Source organism: Haliotis rufescens, unplaced genomic scaffold (assembly GCF_023055435.1).
Source record: "Haliotis rufescens isolate VD_foot unplaced genomic scaffold, xgHalRufe1.0.p SCAF_3, whole genome shotgun sequence".
Taxonomy (NCBI): Eukaryota; Metazoa; Mollusca; class Gastropoda; order Lepetellida; family Haliotidae; genus Haliotis; species Haliotis rufescens.
The window spans coordinates 38,423,261-38,440,822 of NW_025964001.1; the positions used below are offsets into that span (position 1 = coordinate 38,423,261).

Genomic DNA, 17,562 nt, shown 5'->3' on the forward strand with positions numbered 1-17,562 from the left:
GTAGGGAGAAGTCATTGTGGCGAACTGTTTCATAATGACATGCGCAGACATGCATTGTGTCAGAGAGAGTTAAGAGTGGAGCAGGACATACATTCTGCAGTGTGATGATAAGCATAAATATTTGTTACCGTCAATCTATGAAGGACTGGTTTGACACATACCCCCACCAACGCCCCAACCTCCAACCCATTACCCACCCAAGTCCCCAACCCACATATCCCTTTACGTTTGTGACGAGTTAGAGTTTGTGAACAGGCAAGATCGATATCAGTTTCAAAGAAAAAATAACATGAACATGTATTGTCTCATTAAACGTTATTTATGATCTTGTCTATACAATACTTTATGGCAAAGGTCAATACTTTTTCATGTGTTTTAATGAGGGGGATATCTAGTCTTTGGTATACATGCAAAACAAACGAAGAAACTGGTTTATAAAAGTTTTATTGACACAATACTATACAGAAGTGATTATTAAAACAGTATGACATTGGTGTTCCTGATGTAATTACTCTGAGAGTATGCGTCCAGTGCTCTTGTGTTCTACTGTCCCCGCGAAATATTTGCTAAATACCGTATGAAAACACCGCACCGCACCGCACCGCACCGCACCGCACCGCACTTCACTTCTCAAAAGATACATAGACCGTTTCACCTAACTTTCACATCAAAAGATGTTTGGACAAACAAAGGACAACAATCAACCACACACCATCACAATACACCACCACATTACACCTCCACAACACACCACTTCATATCACCACACACCACCAGAATACACCACCACGCACCACCATCACAATACACCAACGCGACACACCACCACAATACACCACCACCACACACCACCATCACAATATACCACCGCCACACACCACCACAATACACCACCACACACCACCATCACAATACACCACCGCCACACACCATCACAATACACCACCACACACCACCATCACAATACACCACAAAACACCACAAATCACCACCGCGACAAACCACCACAATACACCAGCGCGACACACCACCACAATACACCACCGCGACACACCACCGCGACACACCACCACGAGACACCACAATATTTGATATTGATATTTGATCAGGCCGTTGCCGTCCATGTCTGCCTCCCTGATCATCTCCTCCACCTCGTCGTCTGTGAGTCGTTCACCCAGGTTGGTCATCACGTGGCGGAGCTCCGCGGCGCTGATGTAGCCGTTCTGGTCCTTGTCGAATACAGCAAAAGCCTCCAGCAGCTCTTCTTCAGACTCTTGTCCCTTCAAGGCTCGAGCCATATATGTCAAGAAGTCAGGGAAGTCAAGCAGGCCTTTCTCTGTCAGAGGGGGAAATATTTACACTTTTTATTATTATTATTATAAGTTTTAGTAGTAGTAGTAATAGTAGTAGTAGTAGTAGTAGTAGTAGTAGTAGTAGTATGGTGCGATGACGCTGTATTACTGAACTACGGCTCCTAGCCAAGAAATGCATATGGCCTCGCCGTCTACGTTTTCCATCACCCGGAAGGTTAATAGGAGAATATAGTGCCTTGGTCATATAGATTGTTCGCCTTGTGCCAATTTGATTTTGGTTTAACTTGTGATAGCTTAAATGAACTATTAGACATTGCCTTTTATCCATTATATGTACACGGTATTGACTCCAGCTTCCCATGATTTAACCCCAAGTTCAAGGACGATGTGTGTGTGTGTGTGTGTGTGTGTGTGTGTGTGTGTGTGTGTGTGTGTGTGTGTGTGTGTGTGTGTTTCGGCTCGAAACTTCCGTTGACAATGGTTACTCCGACATCGGGAAAGTTGGCCCGGGCTGAAATTTTACAGATTCAGTGACATTTAGCAGGTTGTCAGCTTGCAGCAGGAGAACAGTCTGGGACCGATATTAATTATTGCGGGTTGTCGCGTCACTGAAGACAGCGAATAAGGACAATAATTGAAGCCTGACATCGCCATGCCATTAAACTGTGGACAGAGGATAAGCAATGTACCATTTTGACGTTCATGTTTACAAACAACTGAAAATCGGAAGCAGTTTCCTTTATGAATATCACACATATATGTGGTGCATGTATGAGATTGCAGAATTAATTCTGGTTGTGACGTACTGGTTTGGTCCACCTCATCCGTCATCACCTGGAGTTCGGCGTCTGTGATAGCGCCCCCAAGCGACCGGATGGTCACCCCTAGCTCCTTCGACGTAATCTTCCCGTCGCCATCACGGTCAAACAGGCTGAAGGCCTCCCGGAACTCTGTACAGAGGTGGAAACGTTTATACAGATCATTGCTGACTGGTTCAACATCAGAACTGAGCTTGGATTAACGGCGATTTGAAGAATACGCTGTGGTTTAGTCTTGCGTGTCAGATTGATGTGGCAAAGAGTCGAAAATAAATACTGCATGTCTTGGACGTATTCCTATTCAGTGAAAGCCACTAGCACAGGTATGGTACTGACAAACCGAGAAAAATAATCAGGGATTCGAACACACGATCACAGGTTTCTGGCACGCCCAAGGGACGCAACTTCTCACAGCGAATTCCGGCATCTTAGACGACTGGGTCCCACTATTGCCAAAGGCTTTAATGTAATGGTTCTTCGTAGCATTTGCATTTTGTTGCATTGAATTGCGTTTTCTGATAACTTCAATTTAGCTTCTGGGACCATTATGATTGGGATTTGTTTTCCCAAATCAAAAATAACATATCAAATGAACAATAACTGGGGTGGAGGACTGTGTTACTATTTGAATGGCTATTGGCAAAGGTGCTAATGAAGCACATACAAAAGCTACTCGTGAAGATCCGGGGTGGAATAGGTCTTCAGCAACCCATAAAAAGCGACTATGCTTGTCGTATGAGGCGACTAACGCGATCGGGTGGTTAGACTCGCTGACTTAGTTGATGCATGTCATCGTATCCCAATGGCGTGGATCGATGCCCATGATGTCAATCACTGGATTATCTGGTCCAGAGTCGATTATTTACAGAGCGACGTCATATAGCTGTAATATTGCTTAGTGCGGTGTTAAACAACAAACAAACAAACAAACAAACAAAAGCTTATTATCGTGTCCAGTTTCCCATACCAACTCAAACTCTCTATGGCAATTTTATGCAGAATTCCATACATTCCATACCGTGCTGGTAACTAATATCACCCTGATTTATACTTTTGATGTTAACTTTGATCACCCTACTCCCCTCCCCAACACTTCCCGAACCCTCCCAACCCCCAACCCAACTGCTTGTGTTATGTGGATAGTAGTGTTAACAAAATACTGTACCTGATATTTGCTCTTCTGTGAACTGACTCTGAAAATATGAATTATGTAAAGTACAATGTTTTATCACATTGGTTCAAATTCTCTGCCGTCAACCGTACATACATTTCAATTATGAATATGCGCACACACTATACGTATATATGTCTTGAAATAGTTATCTATCGACACGGACGCACGGACGCACGCACGCACGCACGCACGCAAGCAAGCACGCACGCACGCACGCACGCACACAATGCTTAACGTTAGTGTCAGTAATGTCTTAAGTGGGAAGTTGCGGTGGGGTAGCCTAGTGGTTAAAGCGTTCGCTCGTCACGCCGTACACCTGGGTTCGATTGTACATGGGTACAATGTATGAAGCCCACTTCTGGTGTCCCCCCGCCGTGAATTTGCTGGAATATTGCTAAAAACGGCGTAAAATACAACTCGCTCACTTACTTACGTCAGAAACACCTTTCATGTAATATTGTATCATTTAGGATCGAAACCTGGAGTTTCACGTTGCGAGTGCACACGCCTACCACTGGGCCAACAAAATATTATCCATCAATAAGACGCAACATTATATCGTCTCTGTTTTAAAATGTTTCAACTTTGTAAGTATGTGCTAGGACATCCTGGTTGTATCGTAGTGCCTGTCTGACTCTTATCAGGGGGCTCGCCGAGCCTACAGTCGGAAGGCCTGTCACTGACTGGCCTGATTCTTATCTAACACTAAGACACATGTGCCACAATGTTATCATAACCATGCTCCTGAAATCTCAGGGATTAAATTATCACTGTGGATTTCCGTTCAATAACTTTTTTGGTGCAATAAGTGTCAAAAGCTGCAAAGGAATATCAAGTACATAATTAACAGCGAAGTAAATTCACTCAGTCCTGCGAGTTTGGCGTGCACTTATAACCTGTAATGTGTTGTTATATAGCAAATCAAAATACTACATTAAACCTGTATATCTTGTAGCGTAATGCGTCAATTATTACGCTTCGTGATTTGTATGTATGTGTATTATGAATTATTATACAGATGTATATGAGGCAACTTACCATTTTGATCCCGAATCGAGCTGTCAATATTTAGTAAGATATAACCATCACAAGCTCAAGCGAATACGATGGCTTGAGGGTTTATATCAGAGGGAGTGCTCATTGCTTCAAATTGTTCGCATAGCGTGGGGTCGTCATCACAGGTCACAACATTCCAGGGGTGATCACATTGATTGACTAGTCTCAAGTGGTGATATATTATAATAAACGTTGATTAAACGTGGTATCTGTGTCATAGTGATAAGGAAGTTAAACAGCGAAGCCTTGTTAATCTGGTTATCATTTGGAGTCAAATCGTCCGGATTTTAAAGAAAAACAACATGGTATAGCGAATCATGAGAAATGTCGCATCGGGATCATCAGGTTCTGGAAGGCAAGTTGTCCGGATAATCGGGGTCCGGATTAACGAGGTTTCACAGTTCATATGCACGTGAGGGAGTCAAAGAGGCCTTAAAATTCAATGAGAAACAATCACATGATTTCATTTCACTTTTAAATATTTTCAATTGAGCTTGTGACAAGCTATAAAATTTAATGAGTTTTTGGCGTTGACAATGACTGCTCCCGAGGTACCTGTGAACAAGCAGACGACATAATTGTTTAATCATTGCCGCAGTGACGAAGTTCAAGCATTTTATCTTTCAATATGCGACAAGTTACCATGGAGATATGCAAATCAACAGATATGCATGTCTCGCGATAATGCAAGCATAAGCATAGACACTTGTCTGTGATAGATACTTGTGTCAGACAATGACTTTGCTGCAGACTGTATTTGGGTCGCGTCGCCATTATACCGTGTTGGTGCGGGAAAGGATGTAATGAATCAGTGGTTAGTCGTTTCTATAAAAATAAGAGGTTTTTTTATGAGTGAAAGGTCTATTAACTGTTGTTTTTTAATGTCATGAGTTCTGTTTTGTGACTTTTTTGCATTTCATGTACAGATACAGCTTGAGGATGTTAAATCCTCTTGATTGTCGCGACGTAAGGCCCAAAATGTGTGTCTGATGTTGCTAATCCTAGTTCTGAATTCTCGTAATATATTTTACGAAAACAGTTTAATATCTAAATGTAAATGTGACATTCGTGTCAATGTGTGTGATTCAGTTGACAAAATAAAACGCAATACAAAAGTAAAACCAAAGCATGCACGGACAACACTTTGTCCATATGGGGATCGAACCAATGTTGTCGTGTTTGATTACGGAACTGAACAACTCTCGCACAAGGAATCACGATTAGTGATTGTAGAGTTACCTCCCTTACAACGGTTCAGGCATGAGAACTTCGGCCTTCGCTGCTTATTCGCTTCAGGCGTACATTTGAAAATATCTTTTTTTAATCTTTCATAATAATACGATAAATTTATAACTTGCCTCGTCTATATATATATGATACTAAATGACACTACAAAGATATGTATGTTGCACAGATGAATGAATGTATTATCAATGTGTCGCTTGTGATGACAGATACCTTTGGTATGTTAAGATTTGTTTCTTCTTATTTATTTTAAGGGGGAAAGAGTTGGGGGAGGGGGAGAGGGAGGGGGAGAGGGAGGGGGAGAGGGAGGGGGAGGGGGAGAGGGAGGGGGAGGGGGAGAGGGAGGGGGGGTCACATAAATTACAAGCATTTATCATCAGCGCCACTTTGCCACTTATCGTACATAGCAAATAACGATTAAAAAATTCTATTAATTAAAAAATGATAAAAATCATACAATTTCTCAAAAGTTTTATTAATATTATTATCTGAAAATTGCGTCTTTTTCAGAAACAAAATCTGCAGAAAATTTGCACGAGGCCATGTTGTCACTGATGGGTTCTCTAGGCCCCTGCTCACAGCAAGAAGTCTCCAGTTTGAAAAACGCATACCTACATGTATATACAGTGACGTGTCAGGGATAATTGGCCATTATTGCTCTGTGATAGCTTCGCGACAGCAGTAGCCTTGCGACAAATATGTAAGTTTATGATTTCCACATGGGTAAGCAGAGACCCCGCTATAACGTTCACTGATTTGAGGATTCGGTATTAACATTTAATGGCCTGAGATTAAGTCGGTCGCTAGAGCAATGTGACAGCGGCCGAAGTTCAACAGAATGTCACAACATGGGAGTCTTTGAGTGTTTGTTTGCTTGTTTGTTTGTTGTTTAACGCCGCACTCTGCAATATTCCAGCTATATGACGGCGGTCTGTAAATAATTGCGTCTGGACCAGACAATCCAGTGACTTACATCATGAGCATCGATCCTCGCAATTGGGATCAATGACATGCATCAACCCAGTCAGCGCCTTTTACGACAAGTACAGTCGCCTTTTACGGCAAGTATGGGTTGCTGAAGACCTATTCTACCCCGGTTCTTCACGGGGCAGTCCATGAGTGAGTGAATGTTGTTAAATGGCAGGTCAGAAGTATCCCAACTTTATCATGGCGACCAGTAAATAACCAAACTGAATCAGACAAACCAGTGTTTGATACTACGAACATCCTCCCACGACTTAGGGTTTCCATGACTCGTTATCATCCAAGTCCCCGTATCTCATCATTCGGACGCGTCTTACGACAATCATGGGTTATAAAATACGCCATACGATCTACCATTCACAGTCACAATCACTGCTGTGGCGGGTCGAGACACGAGTATTTAGAGGCAAAAAAACTTACCAATCTCATGTTGATTATAAAAAGGTGGCTCACATATCACACAACATCGTTATAACATGCATCGTTGAAACACAGCACTTTTATAACAGGTAATTGTAACGAAGAGTTATAAGGGGTAATTATAACAAAGAGTTATAACAGCTAAGTGTTACACATATTAGATCCATGACGACACTGTTATTAAATAGAAGTCAGTAGGTCTTTATTTTTCTTCCACCAACGATCATATATGAGTAATAGTTAATGGGATCGGACTGATTGGACTTTTAGAAAAAAAATAGTTAAAAAGGGTAAATATATATTATCCTTAATCAACCAATCTCATTAAAATCAAATCTTAGTGATCGCTACCGCTAAACAAAGATCTGAGAACGTCCCATTACGGGTGATGGAATTGAGGAAGGTTTTTTCCAAGTCGCTCGAGCACCACTCTTGTTATCTACTAACTCCAGTTTTATGACGTATATCAATCAAACAGTTAAATTGTTTCTTACTTACTCAGAGATAATATCTGTGATTAACACCTGTCATAAATTGCACTTGTCGAGACTAAAAATAGTCTCCAGACAATGGAGCACATGCCCCATTTAAGAAGGAGCAGGTTTACTGTAAATCATTGCATGACATTGTACAATCACATAGCATGCACCTGAGTCACGATCTTTCATTTACATGTAAATTTACCGTTTGAATTAAATCAATAATTTCGTGTCGACACATGCCACTCACAGATTCCACACGTCGTGTAGTTTTCATTGATTAGAGAGTGTGTGTGTTTTTGCACTACATATTTTCCTCAATACGGTCCTCAAGAATACAGGGAGGAAGTAGTATGTCTATAGAAGATAAGGATATGGCATACATGACGCGAACGGTACATAGACGAGGCCCGGTCCAAAATATATAGTCCTAAGTCCTCAGTCCTAATAATGATTAAAGATATCAGAAAATACATTTCGTCTTAAATGTGGTTGGGGGCACGGGTTGTCCAGTCGTCTGAGGCGCCGCGATTCGCTGTGCAGAGTTGCGTCCCTTGGGCACGCCAGAAAACTATGCTTGTAGGTTCGAATCCCGGTTCACCCCGATTATGTTTCTAGGTTTGTCAGCACCATACAAGTACTCGTGGGTTCACCGAAGTGGTAAACGTCTGAGACCTGCACCACTTCGGGCTTTCCTCCCACATAAAGCTGACACGCCTTGATATAACTGGAATACTGTTAAAAGCGGCGTTAAACCAAACTCACTCACTCACTCACTTAAATGCGGTGATGTTAAAGCATAGTCGTAACGCTAAGATCGCCTGGAGGATGACGACCATGAGAGTTGATTGATGAAACTGGGCGTTACGTCCTCGGCGACAACACGCCATATCTGGAGGTCGGCCGGAACATCATTAAATCGGCTTATCTCCTTTCTTACCAGGCTGGGAAATACTTGTAATCTCTATTATTGAAACAAAACATCAGTCTAGCTACACAAACACCGGACAAAACCCACTTCGCCCCCACGTACCTGTGTAAAACTCGGCAATTAAAGCATCCACTATATTCAAGGGAACTTATATACTAATATGGCTTTAGGTCACCCGACAAATAGCGACCATTGCCATTCGTTTTACACAGTGTAACCTCGTTAGCTCCTCGTAATTCTCCGGATTGTCGCAAATATTATAGGTGAGGTGAAATTGGGTTTAACGTCGCGTCCAAGATTATTGCACTTATATAGCGACGTGCATGTACGTGTGTGTGTTTGTGTGGCTGCTTGTACTAGTCCGGACTGATGCCGATTTATAGTGCTAGCCCACTGAGATACCATGCCGCAGTTTAACATAAATACCCCACTCAGACACATTATACTGACTCCGAGCCGACCAGTCCTTGTTTTAGCCCCTTAATGCCGAGCGCCAGACAGGGTAACAACAAGTACCGTCTTTTAACGTCTTTTAGTATGACGCGGCCGGGGATCGAACCCCGGACCTTCCACTCTCCGGGTGGACGCCCTACCACTAGACCACGGACGCGGTCCGCAAATATTATGAGTCGCGTGATCACGAATGGTAAATAGGGTTTTATGCGTCCCACGTTTGGTTTTACACCACGAGCCGGGTTGGATCTCCAGCAACCCATGCTTGTCGTAAGAGGCGACTAACGGGATCGGGTGGTCAGGCTCGCTGACATGGTTGATGCCAGTCATCGTATCCCAATTACGTAGATCGATGCTCATGATGTCAATCACTGGTTTGACTCGATTACTTACAGACCGCTTCATAGAGCTGGAATATTACTGAGTGCGGTGCGAAGTAACAAACAAACAACAACGTTATGCATAATAAGGTCGTGCTCCGCACGTATATACAGATATAAACCAATTCGGAGAACATTACAACAACTAAAAAAGAATTTTGTAATTCAGCAATATCAAACCTCGAAACCAACATTTCTACCAAATTTCCTCGGTATGATATTTATTTATTTATACATGCATTCATACATAACATGTTAACCAGTAGTAGTCATCTTAATACCCGCTATAACGCCGGGGTAGTCTTGAAAGCTCATGCAGGCTCCGCCCTGCCGATCACTCCCACGACGTTTATCATCACACTGCTTTCACTTCTTGTGTGTTTGGTTTGTCCCACTGAAAGAAAAACTGCAGTACGTAATCCTAGAGTGTTATCTATCCGAGACAATCCTCCCTGGTATGTTAATCCTCAGTCATCATACCGTAGGTACATACAGGTGAGGATTAACCAGTTCTACAAGCACCGCGCGTATTTATCGGGTTTTCGAAGCTGTGTGCACGTTATAGCGAGTACTGTTGGTATACAACTACTGCATTGCCACCGACGCAGCCTGACAAAGACATACCTATGGTGAGTGTAATATTGACCATATTTAACCCACGAAAACCATTCAAAAATGACATGTAGCAGTTTTGAAAAGTGAGTATTGGTTAATAATTACTTTAGCGCTGTTTGTATGTAACGAAATATTTAGATATAGGTAAAATGAAAGGCGTTTCATTTCACATTTGAGAAATGGGGGCACGGGTTTCTTGCTGTAGTGCAACGTTATCAGCGACGATACCAACTCTATTGGTGTTCATGCGGTTTTTTTAAAGCTGCTATAATATCAAATGTATGAAACAACATCGCTCCACGTTTCTTGGGGCTGGTTTAGACCTGTCTCTTCATTTCTTCGTTTACACCTGTCGTGTTATGCAAACCCCGTACCTAATCCTTACTAGATGGTCTTAAGCACAGCGGAGATTACAATGAATATGACGAGGCGTCATTTCATAAGGAGCGTTGACTCCAAAGTACAAAGATGTTAAACATCATCGCTCAACATGATAAACGATTAGTCACACATAAAAAACCCTCATGTAAACAGCTTAGCCTTCTGTAGATTTCAATGTCAATATATTTATTAGTATAGCTAATTTCTTTCACAAAGCTAATTTCAATGATATTTCACGTGATTATTTAAGAATATTCATTTTTTATCACATTTAATATTCCAATAACAATATATTTCAAGAGATTATTAATGACAACACGTTAACATTAAACTTAATATTGCATGCATGAATTTGTTATACATGTACCCTGTAATATATAATATTTGCATTGTTTTGATTACAGTGAAGACTAATTGTTAAGTTAAGTGACAGGTATTCGTTATCATGTCAAATAAATTTATCTTCTTATAAATAATTTGGGTTTTTTTATATCACATTTGACCATATAAGAGCCTCAAAAGTAATGTCAGGGAATATGTCTAAAAAACTCGATGTTAAATCAGGGAATATGTAAAATACCTGAAAATGTTAGGGATTATGTATATTCCCTGAGTGAATCAGACATTAAATATATTCCCTAAATTTCAGAGATTATACATATTCCCTGGTTATACATATTCCCTCTAACATATATATACTGAACAGTCCATGGTTGCCGAGTTATAAGCTATAAGAAGTATAAGTGATTTGACACACTCCTGATAACAGGGCCTGGTGAAGGTGCAGGTGTAGCGCGACCTGCTCCAATCAGGTCATTGCAGTCACTGACGCCAACTGTAGATCATAAACCCTGGGCTTATCCCAGACCCTTGACAAGTTAACAGCATCCGAAACACATATTTGTACTGTTATAAAATATTATTATATTTAAATGGACATAATGTTTGTACAATGTGTTTTGTCCTCCATAATGCATTGTTTACTTAGGATAGTTCACAAAAGGAGAACATGGAGTTGGCTTTTCCATAATAGCTTTACTTTACCTATAGAATTACCTTTGGCTGGTTTAACGAGTACGCTTTGTTTGTTTTGTTTGTTTTGTGTGCCGTCGGGGTAGAATGACATGCTCAGAGGAAACATGGGGTGCAGACATGGGGTGCAGACATGGGGTACAAACATGTCACCTGACCTCCCGATCCATTTACTCGAATCCTACGACATGCGTTGGTTGTTTGGGAAGAATTCTAACCAGGGTCTCCCACACGCTGGTATACTATACTCTGACAAAAAAAAAATTGTGACCGACCTCGATTTAAAAATAGAAATAAGTTTTTTTATTACTTTTCGTCTAGGAGTTACACCATATTAAGAGGTATTTTACATGAAACGTGTGGCAACCAACAGTGGTTGATTATTCTCATTATTATTATCGAGCTATACCAAATAATTATCTTACATACACTGTTTCAAAATAATAACTCGCCGAAAACAGTTTGGACTAAAGAAGTCACCATGATGACGTTCCCGGCCTGTTACAGCATCGCCCAAACACACCGTTTACTTACTCTGTCTAAACACACCGGGTAGCACAGCTATAACGCAGGGTCATTTGACGGGTCAAGTCTATATGTTTCAATAAACCATATCAGGACAAATATTCCCACTCGCATCTAGCAAACCCTTCAGGCCACTAAGCTCGACGGATACACTTATCAGGCACTCGCGTCACAACCGTTCGTAAAAAGAGACATTACTCGTAGCAACGAACGCTTTATAGATCGGGGCCCAGGCACATACACAAATAAATAACAAACATTAGTCCATGTAGATATGAATGTAAAAAGATAGCTTACGCTTTACATCCATGAAGACAGTTTGTAAAAGAAATATTCAGAAGCTTTATTTCAATACGTTAATGAGTTCTTCCTAGGCGACAGCACGCACAACAGTGAGTGAGTGAGTTGGGTTTAACGCCGCGTTTAACATTATTCCAGTCACATCGCGGCGTGTCAGCTTAATGTGGGAGGAAAGCCCGAAGTGATGCAGGTTTCAGACGTTTACCACTTCGGCGAAACCCACGAGCACGGGTATGGTGCTGACAAACCAAGAAACATAATCGGGGCGAACCGGGATTCGAACCCACAATCATAGGTTTCTGGTGTGCAACTCTGCACAGCGAATCGCGGCGCCTTAGACGACTTGGCCACTCGTGCCCCCTGCATGTACAACAATTTCAAGCACTTTCATTGCGTCATTTGTGAGTGAATGAGTTTGGTTTAACAGTTTCAGTAATATGACGGCTTCTTAGCCTCCTTAGGGTGGAAAGCCTTTGTGTTGCAAACAATCAGGAATTAAGTCTAGTCAGTTATCTCCGCTTGTCTCAAAGTCCGGATAACTCAACATGTAATCCAAGACTCCGGTCCAGGGTTAACAGAGCATCACGTTACGTTAAGCTTTACGAGTGAGTGAGTATTGTTTTACGCCGTATTATTTAATATTGCAGTAATATCACGGCCGGGAACACCAGAAATGGGTTTCACACATTGTACCCAAGAGGGGAATCGAACCAAGGTCTTCGGTGTGACGAGCGACCGCTTTAACCACTAGGCTTACCCACCTCACCTTAAGCTTCACGATCAAAGGTTGAAAAGAATGTAAATACGTTCCTAGTTGCCTTTTAATCTTTAAGTAGATTATCAGGTTGTCCCAGTGTCATCTGCAATAAACCTGCCTTGATAGACCGCATCGCGAAGGAGCATCACAGGTATACATAGGCAGAAGAACACACGGCGCAACCTGCGCCCCAATCGAACAGATGGTGTCCGGTGTAAGTTGTACTGACGTTATCAAAAGAATGCTGTAGCTAACGCGTGTAAAGGTTTGAAACGAAATATAGATTTCCCTGAAGTCACAATGACACGATGTGTGGTGTCAGATGCTCTGTGATGAAAGGTGGTAAGTCCCCTGCAGCAAATGTTCCCCGTTATACCACCATTGATATCCACAATACACTAAATATACCCCAGAAACCATGAAACGGTCCACACAGGCCAGTATATGGTGGATTATCTGGTGTGAAAAGCAAGATCGAGCCGATTGATTTAAGTTTGTGCACGTGGATTGATACCACAACAACAAGAAGGAAATTGGTCGAATGTTGGCGTATTTTATGTTTTTTCTTCACTTGAACATTATTATCTTCAAACATTAAAAACCAAGATCAGAATTAACTGAATGTTTTTCATTTTCAGACGAACGAGGCCGTATCTGTTCCCGGTATGTACAATTGCTTTAAAAGTGTGTGTGTGTGTGTGTGTGTGTGTGTGTGTGTGTGTGCGTGCGTGCGTGCGTGCGTGCGTGCGTGCGTGCGTGCGTGCGTGCGTGTGTGTGCGTGTTTGTGTGTGTATGTGTGCGTGCGTGTGTTGGGGAAGGAGGAGTGTGTGTGTGTGTATGTGTGCGTGCGTGTGTGTGCGTGCGTACGTGTGTGTGTGGAGGTAGGGGGAGGGGTTGCTGGGATTTTGTATGGATTTATTTTCAGCTGCAAAACCAGATATTTTCATTAATACTTCGACCCTTCAGTACAGATCTTTTGGGCGTCTTTACACATCCAAAAAACAAGCCTTGTTATACATACCAATGTTCATGCTAGTCCTGAGCACGGATCACGCAGTGGTTAAAGCCACCAAAACTCCCAAGACAGTTGCTTCCCTTTGCCGTGCCAGGATAAGCTGGTCGTGAGTATGAATCCCAGTTTTGCCCGATTATGATCCATGGTTTTCATCATGGCTATCAAACCTTGGCACAAAACGCAACCCCTCGTAATAGTTTAAATGAAATATGAATTATAATGGCATCGTAAATAAATCTAAACATATGGTTTTTTTCAGATGTGTTCAAAATGTTTGACTCAGATGGCGATGGCTATATACCAGCCAATGAAATTGGGACTCCCATCCGGGCACTTGGTCACGTGATCACTAATACAGAACTGACGGCGCTGATGAGAAGTGTTCAAGTTGAGAGTGAGTTCAATGTAATGTCTCTGAATCATGGGCGCCTAGTAGTGGTAGCTGTTATTACATACTTATCTTTTAACCATGGTGCAGTAACTATGTCCTTTGTCGCCATACGTTTCGCCATATGTTTCGCTATATGTTCCGCCCCATGTTTCGCCTCATGTTTCGCCATGTTTTCGCTCGAACCATACATGAAAACATAATATTTGAAGTTCCTTAAGTGAAGGTTGGTTGGTTGGTTTGTTGTTTAACGCCGCACTCAGCAATATTCCAGCTATATGACGGCGGTCTGTAAATAATCGAGTCTGGACCAGACAATCCAGTGATTAATATCATGCGCATCGATCCACGCAATTGGGAAAAGATGACATGCATCAACCAGGTCAGCGAGCCTGACCACCCGATCCCGTTAGTCGCATTTTACGACAAGCATAGTCGCCTTTTACGTCAAGCATGGGTTGCTGAAGATCTATTCTATCCCGGATCTTCACGGGCACCCAAGTGAAGGAGCTGAATTCCGTCATTCAAAGGGTATGTTAATAGCTGAAGATGCATCCAGTGTTTCGCGAACATTATGTGTCATCACTGATTTTCAGTGATCAATTCATATAACTGACTTGGCTATTTTGCCTTTTGCGCCCAGTGGAATCTGTTTCGGCAGATAACCGAGACTGGTTATTCTCTGGCGTTGACGTCTGATATGAACTGAATTTACTAACAATAACTTGCTATAGAATGTTTGGTCCGGTCTCTCATTCCCGCGGGGGCACGGGTGGCCCAGTCGTCTGAGGCGCCGCGATTCGCTGTGCAGAGTTGCGTCCCTTGGGCGCGCCAGAAAACTATGATTATGGGTTCGAATCCCGGTTCGCCCCGATTATGTTTCTAGGGTTGTCAGCACCATACCCGTGCTCGTGGGTTTCACCGAAGTGGTAAACGTCTGAGACCTGCATCACTTCGGGCTTTCCTCCCACATTAAGCTGATACGCTGCGATATAACTGGAATACTGTTAAAAGAGGCGTTAAACCCAACTCACTCACTCACTCTCATTCACGCCAATTCGCTGAGCAGAGTTGCGTTCCCATTTTCGTGCCAAGATGCTGATCGCGGGTTCGAATCCGAGATTCGTACACATTATAATCCTTGGTGTCTCGGTACCATACCCGTGTTCGTGGGTTTCCGCAAAGTGGTAAACGTGTGCGACCTGCGTTGTAAGATTACTCAAAGTGACATGAACCTAACCTTATATGCGACATTATTGTGGAAAAACTGTTTCGCGAACCAGCTTACAGCGTGTAATGGTTACTGCCCTCATCCCCGAACTCATGGGAACTCTAGGTTACAATTATAGGTCCCAGGACCACTTTGCGTGTATTAAGATGTGTCTAAATGGATCGGGAGGTCAAGGCAACGATTGTCGTAAGTCTATATAAAAGTATGGGAGTTACGATCGTGTTAGTGCCAAGACCGCTTTATGGAGTCCGTCACAGGCTCAGTTTTGTGTGTCGTGCGCGGAAAGCTTTGCCAATTCCTGGTTTGTCTGGGAGAGATTCAAATATTTACGGGCCGCCGTTATATAACTGGAATTTAGAAGAAGAAAAACAGAAATACACAATCGTGCTACATTATTATGCTCGTGAGAAAGTTGTTTAGTCTGACTGGTAATGAGTGAATGTATTATATACCTAATTCTACACATCACATACAGAACGCGGGAAGGTGGATTTGAAGACGTTTCAGAGAATGGCGGACTCAATTCAACCGTCAGACACCAACAGACAACTTAAAGAGGCCTTCGAGGTCATTGACCGAGAGGGAAGTGGAAACGTGAACGCCACAGAACTGCGCCACCTGTTGACAACCTTGGGAGACAGAATGACGGACGATGAGTTCAACGTTCTCCTGCAGGAGCTGGACATTGATAAAACAGGGAACATCACGTGTTCAGGTGCGGAGAAGGGGGGAACCGATGCGTTGTATTGTAACTGTTTGACACCCAGGACCTAACTTAATAAAACATAGAACTCAATCACATATAGACAGCATTAGTATGTTATTTCGTTTAATAATATGCATACAAACAGACTTAACCGCGCAATGGGAACAGGGCCCCGTTCCACAAAGTGATCTTAGCTCTAAGTTGATCGTAACTCCCATTCTTTAACACTGACTTACGACGATCGTAGCGCTAAGATCGCTTTGTAGAACGGGGCCCAGATCGCTTTCGTAGTCTAGTGGTAAAGCGTCCGCCCGGAAAGCGTGAAGATCCGGGGTTCTTTGCCCGACAGCGCCATACAGAAATAGGGAACCTTAGCAAAATATACATATTTTCAATGAGTGGGATATAAGATGGTGTTCATTTTTTTCTTTGTTTTTGTGTGTGTTTTATTCTAATTTCATTACCCATTTGTTTTCAGAAACATATTTTTGTAAAGAAAATCGGAGCGATTTTATTTAAGTGTTTTACAAATAATGATCTGCTATTTTTAATCTTTCTTGTCACAGATTTCATCTACCTGATGACCAGATAACTTGTGGTGGTCATGTGACTGAGGAACCAACCAACCAGCATCAGCCTAACAACCATCTCTTCTGGGACCATTGATGATGCCATTGATGAACACCGCACTCTGTCGCCTCCAATTTCCCCAATTTTTAAATCAGCTCAGCTGGTACAATTATAATCATGTCTGTGGTATATTCACATAATATATATACAGCATCAAACTTTAACATAAGTCGAATGTGATGAATATGATAACCAAGTCACCTTTTTGCCCGCATCACCGCATCAAGAATACATGTTATATTGAGTGTTATGATTGTAAATAAAATTATGATATTATAAAGAATGTGCTTCGCATTATATTCACGAAAGACCTTAATTTATGAGTATAAATGGGAATAGAGTGGGGTATTATGAAGACTTTTTGGGCCAACTTAGCATGATCTAAAAACTGAGCAAAACGTGTGACAATCAGGCGTTGAGAGTTGTTTACATGTGTGGCTCAAAAAATCTACACATTCTCAGTCATATTTTGGCGGCTTCGTACCAAAATCGTTTAAGGATTGTACGATTAAAGATATCTGAGTGGGGTATTGATGCTAAACTGCAGCATGGTTTCTTATTGGACTGAGCGCTATAAAACCGACACAAGCAGACACATGCACATGCGCGCACGCGCACACATACGCACACGCACGCACACATGCATGCGCTAACCTTATGCAAATATGCACCTAAAACAGGTGAAAGTGGTTAGTTGTCCATTATAACCTGTAGCTTCACATGCTCAAT

The 17,562-nt window shown here is 42.2% G+C and overlaps 2 protein-coding genes across 3 annotated transcripts in view; one reads left to right on the forward strand and one right to left on the reverse strand.

Moving 5' to 3' along the window:
* The window catches only part of LOC124120286 (calmodulin-like protein 12), a 34,193-nt gene extending 29,707 nt beyond the window's left edge, over positions 1-4,486 (reverse strand). The window contains exons 1-4 of the mRNA XM_048403409.1: positions 4,344-4,486; positions 3,297-3,324; positions 2,120-2,263; positions 1,068-1,336 (exon numbers count right to left, since the gene is read on the reverse strand). Of these exons, the coding sequence (XP_048259366.1) occupies positions 1,068-1,336; positions 2,120-2,263; positions 3,297-3,324; positions 4,344-4,346 (444 nt within the window). The 5' untranslated portion in view covers positions 4,347-4,486. The remainder of the gene's footprint in view (positions 1-1,067; positions 1,337-2,119; positions 2,264-3,296; positions 3,325-4,343) is intronic.
* Positions 4,487-9,614: 5,128 nt separating this feature from the next.
* Positions 9,615-17,113, forward strand: LOC124118553 (calmodulin-like). 2 transcript variants are annotated; one of them, XM_046480730.2, is made up of 5 exons: positions 9,615-9,882; positions 13,502-13,526; positions 14,138-14,272; positions 15,973-16,212; positions 16,770-17,113. In XM_046480730.2, the coding sequence occupies exons 1-5, from the start codon at positions 9,880-9,882 to the stop codon at positions 16,793-16,795; spliced, it is 429 nt and encodes a 142-aa protein (XP_046336686.1). In that variant the 5' UTR covers positions 9,615-9,879; the 3' UTR covers positions 16,796-17,113. The 2 variants fall into 2 exon arrangements, with proteins under 2 accessions (XP_046336686.1, XP_046336676.1); XM_046480720.2 differs by lacking the exon at positions 9,615-9,882 and adding an exon at positions 13,051-13,077.
* Positions 17,114-17,562: the final 449 nt, after the last annotated feature.

Coding starts and splice junctions, on each gene's coding strand:
- LOC124118553 (XM_046480720.2), top strand. Junction 14,273..15,972: donor GAGAAGTGTTCAAGTTGAGA/GTGAGTTCAATG, acceptor CATCACATACAG/AACGCGGGAAGGTGGATTTG. Junction 16,213..16,769: donor AGGGAACATCACGTGTTCAG/GTGCGGAGAAGG, acceptor TTCTTGTCACAG/ATTTCATCTACCTGATGACC.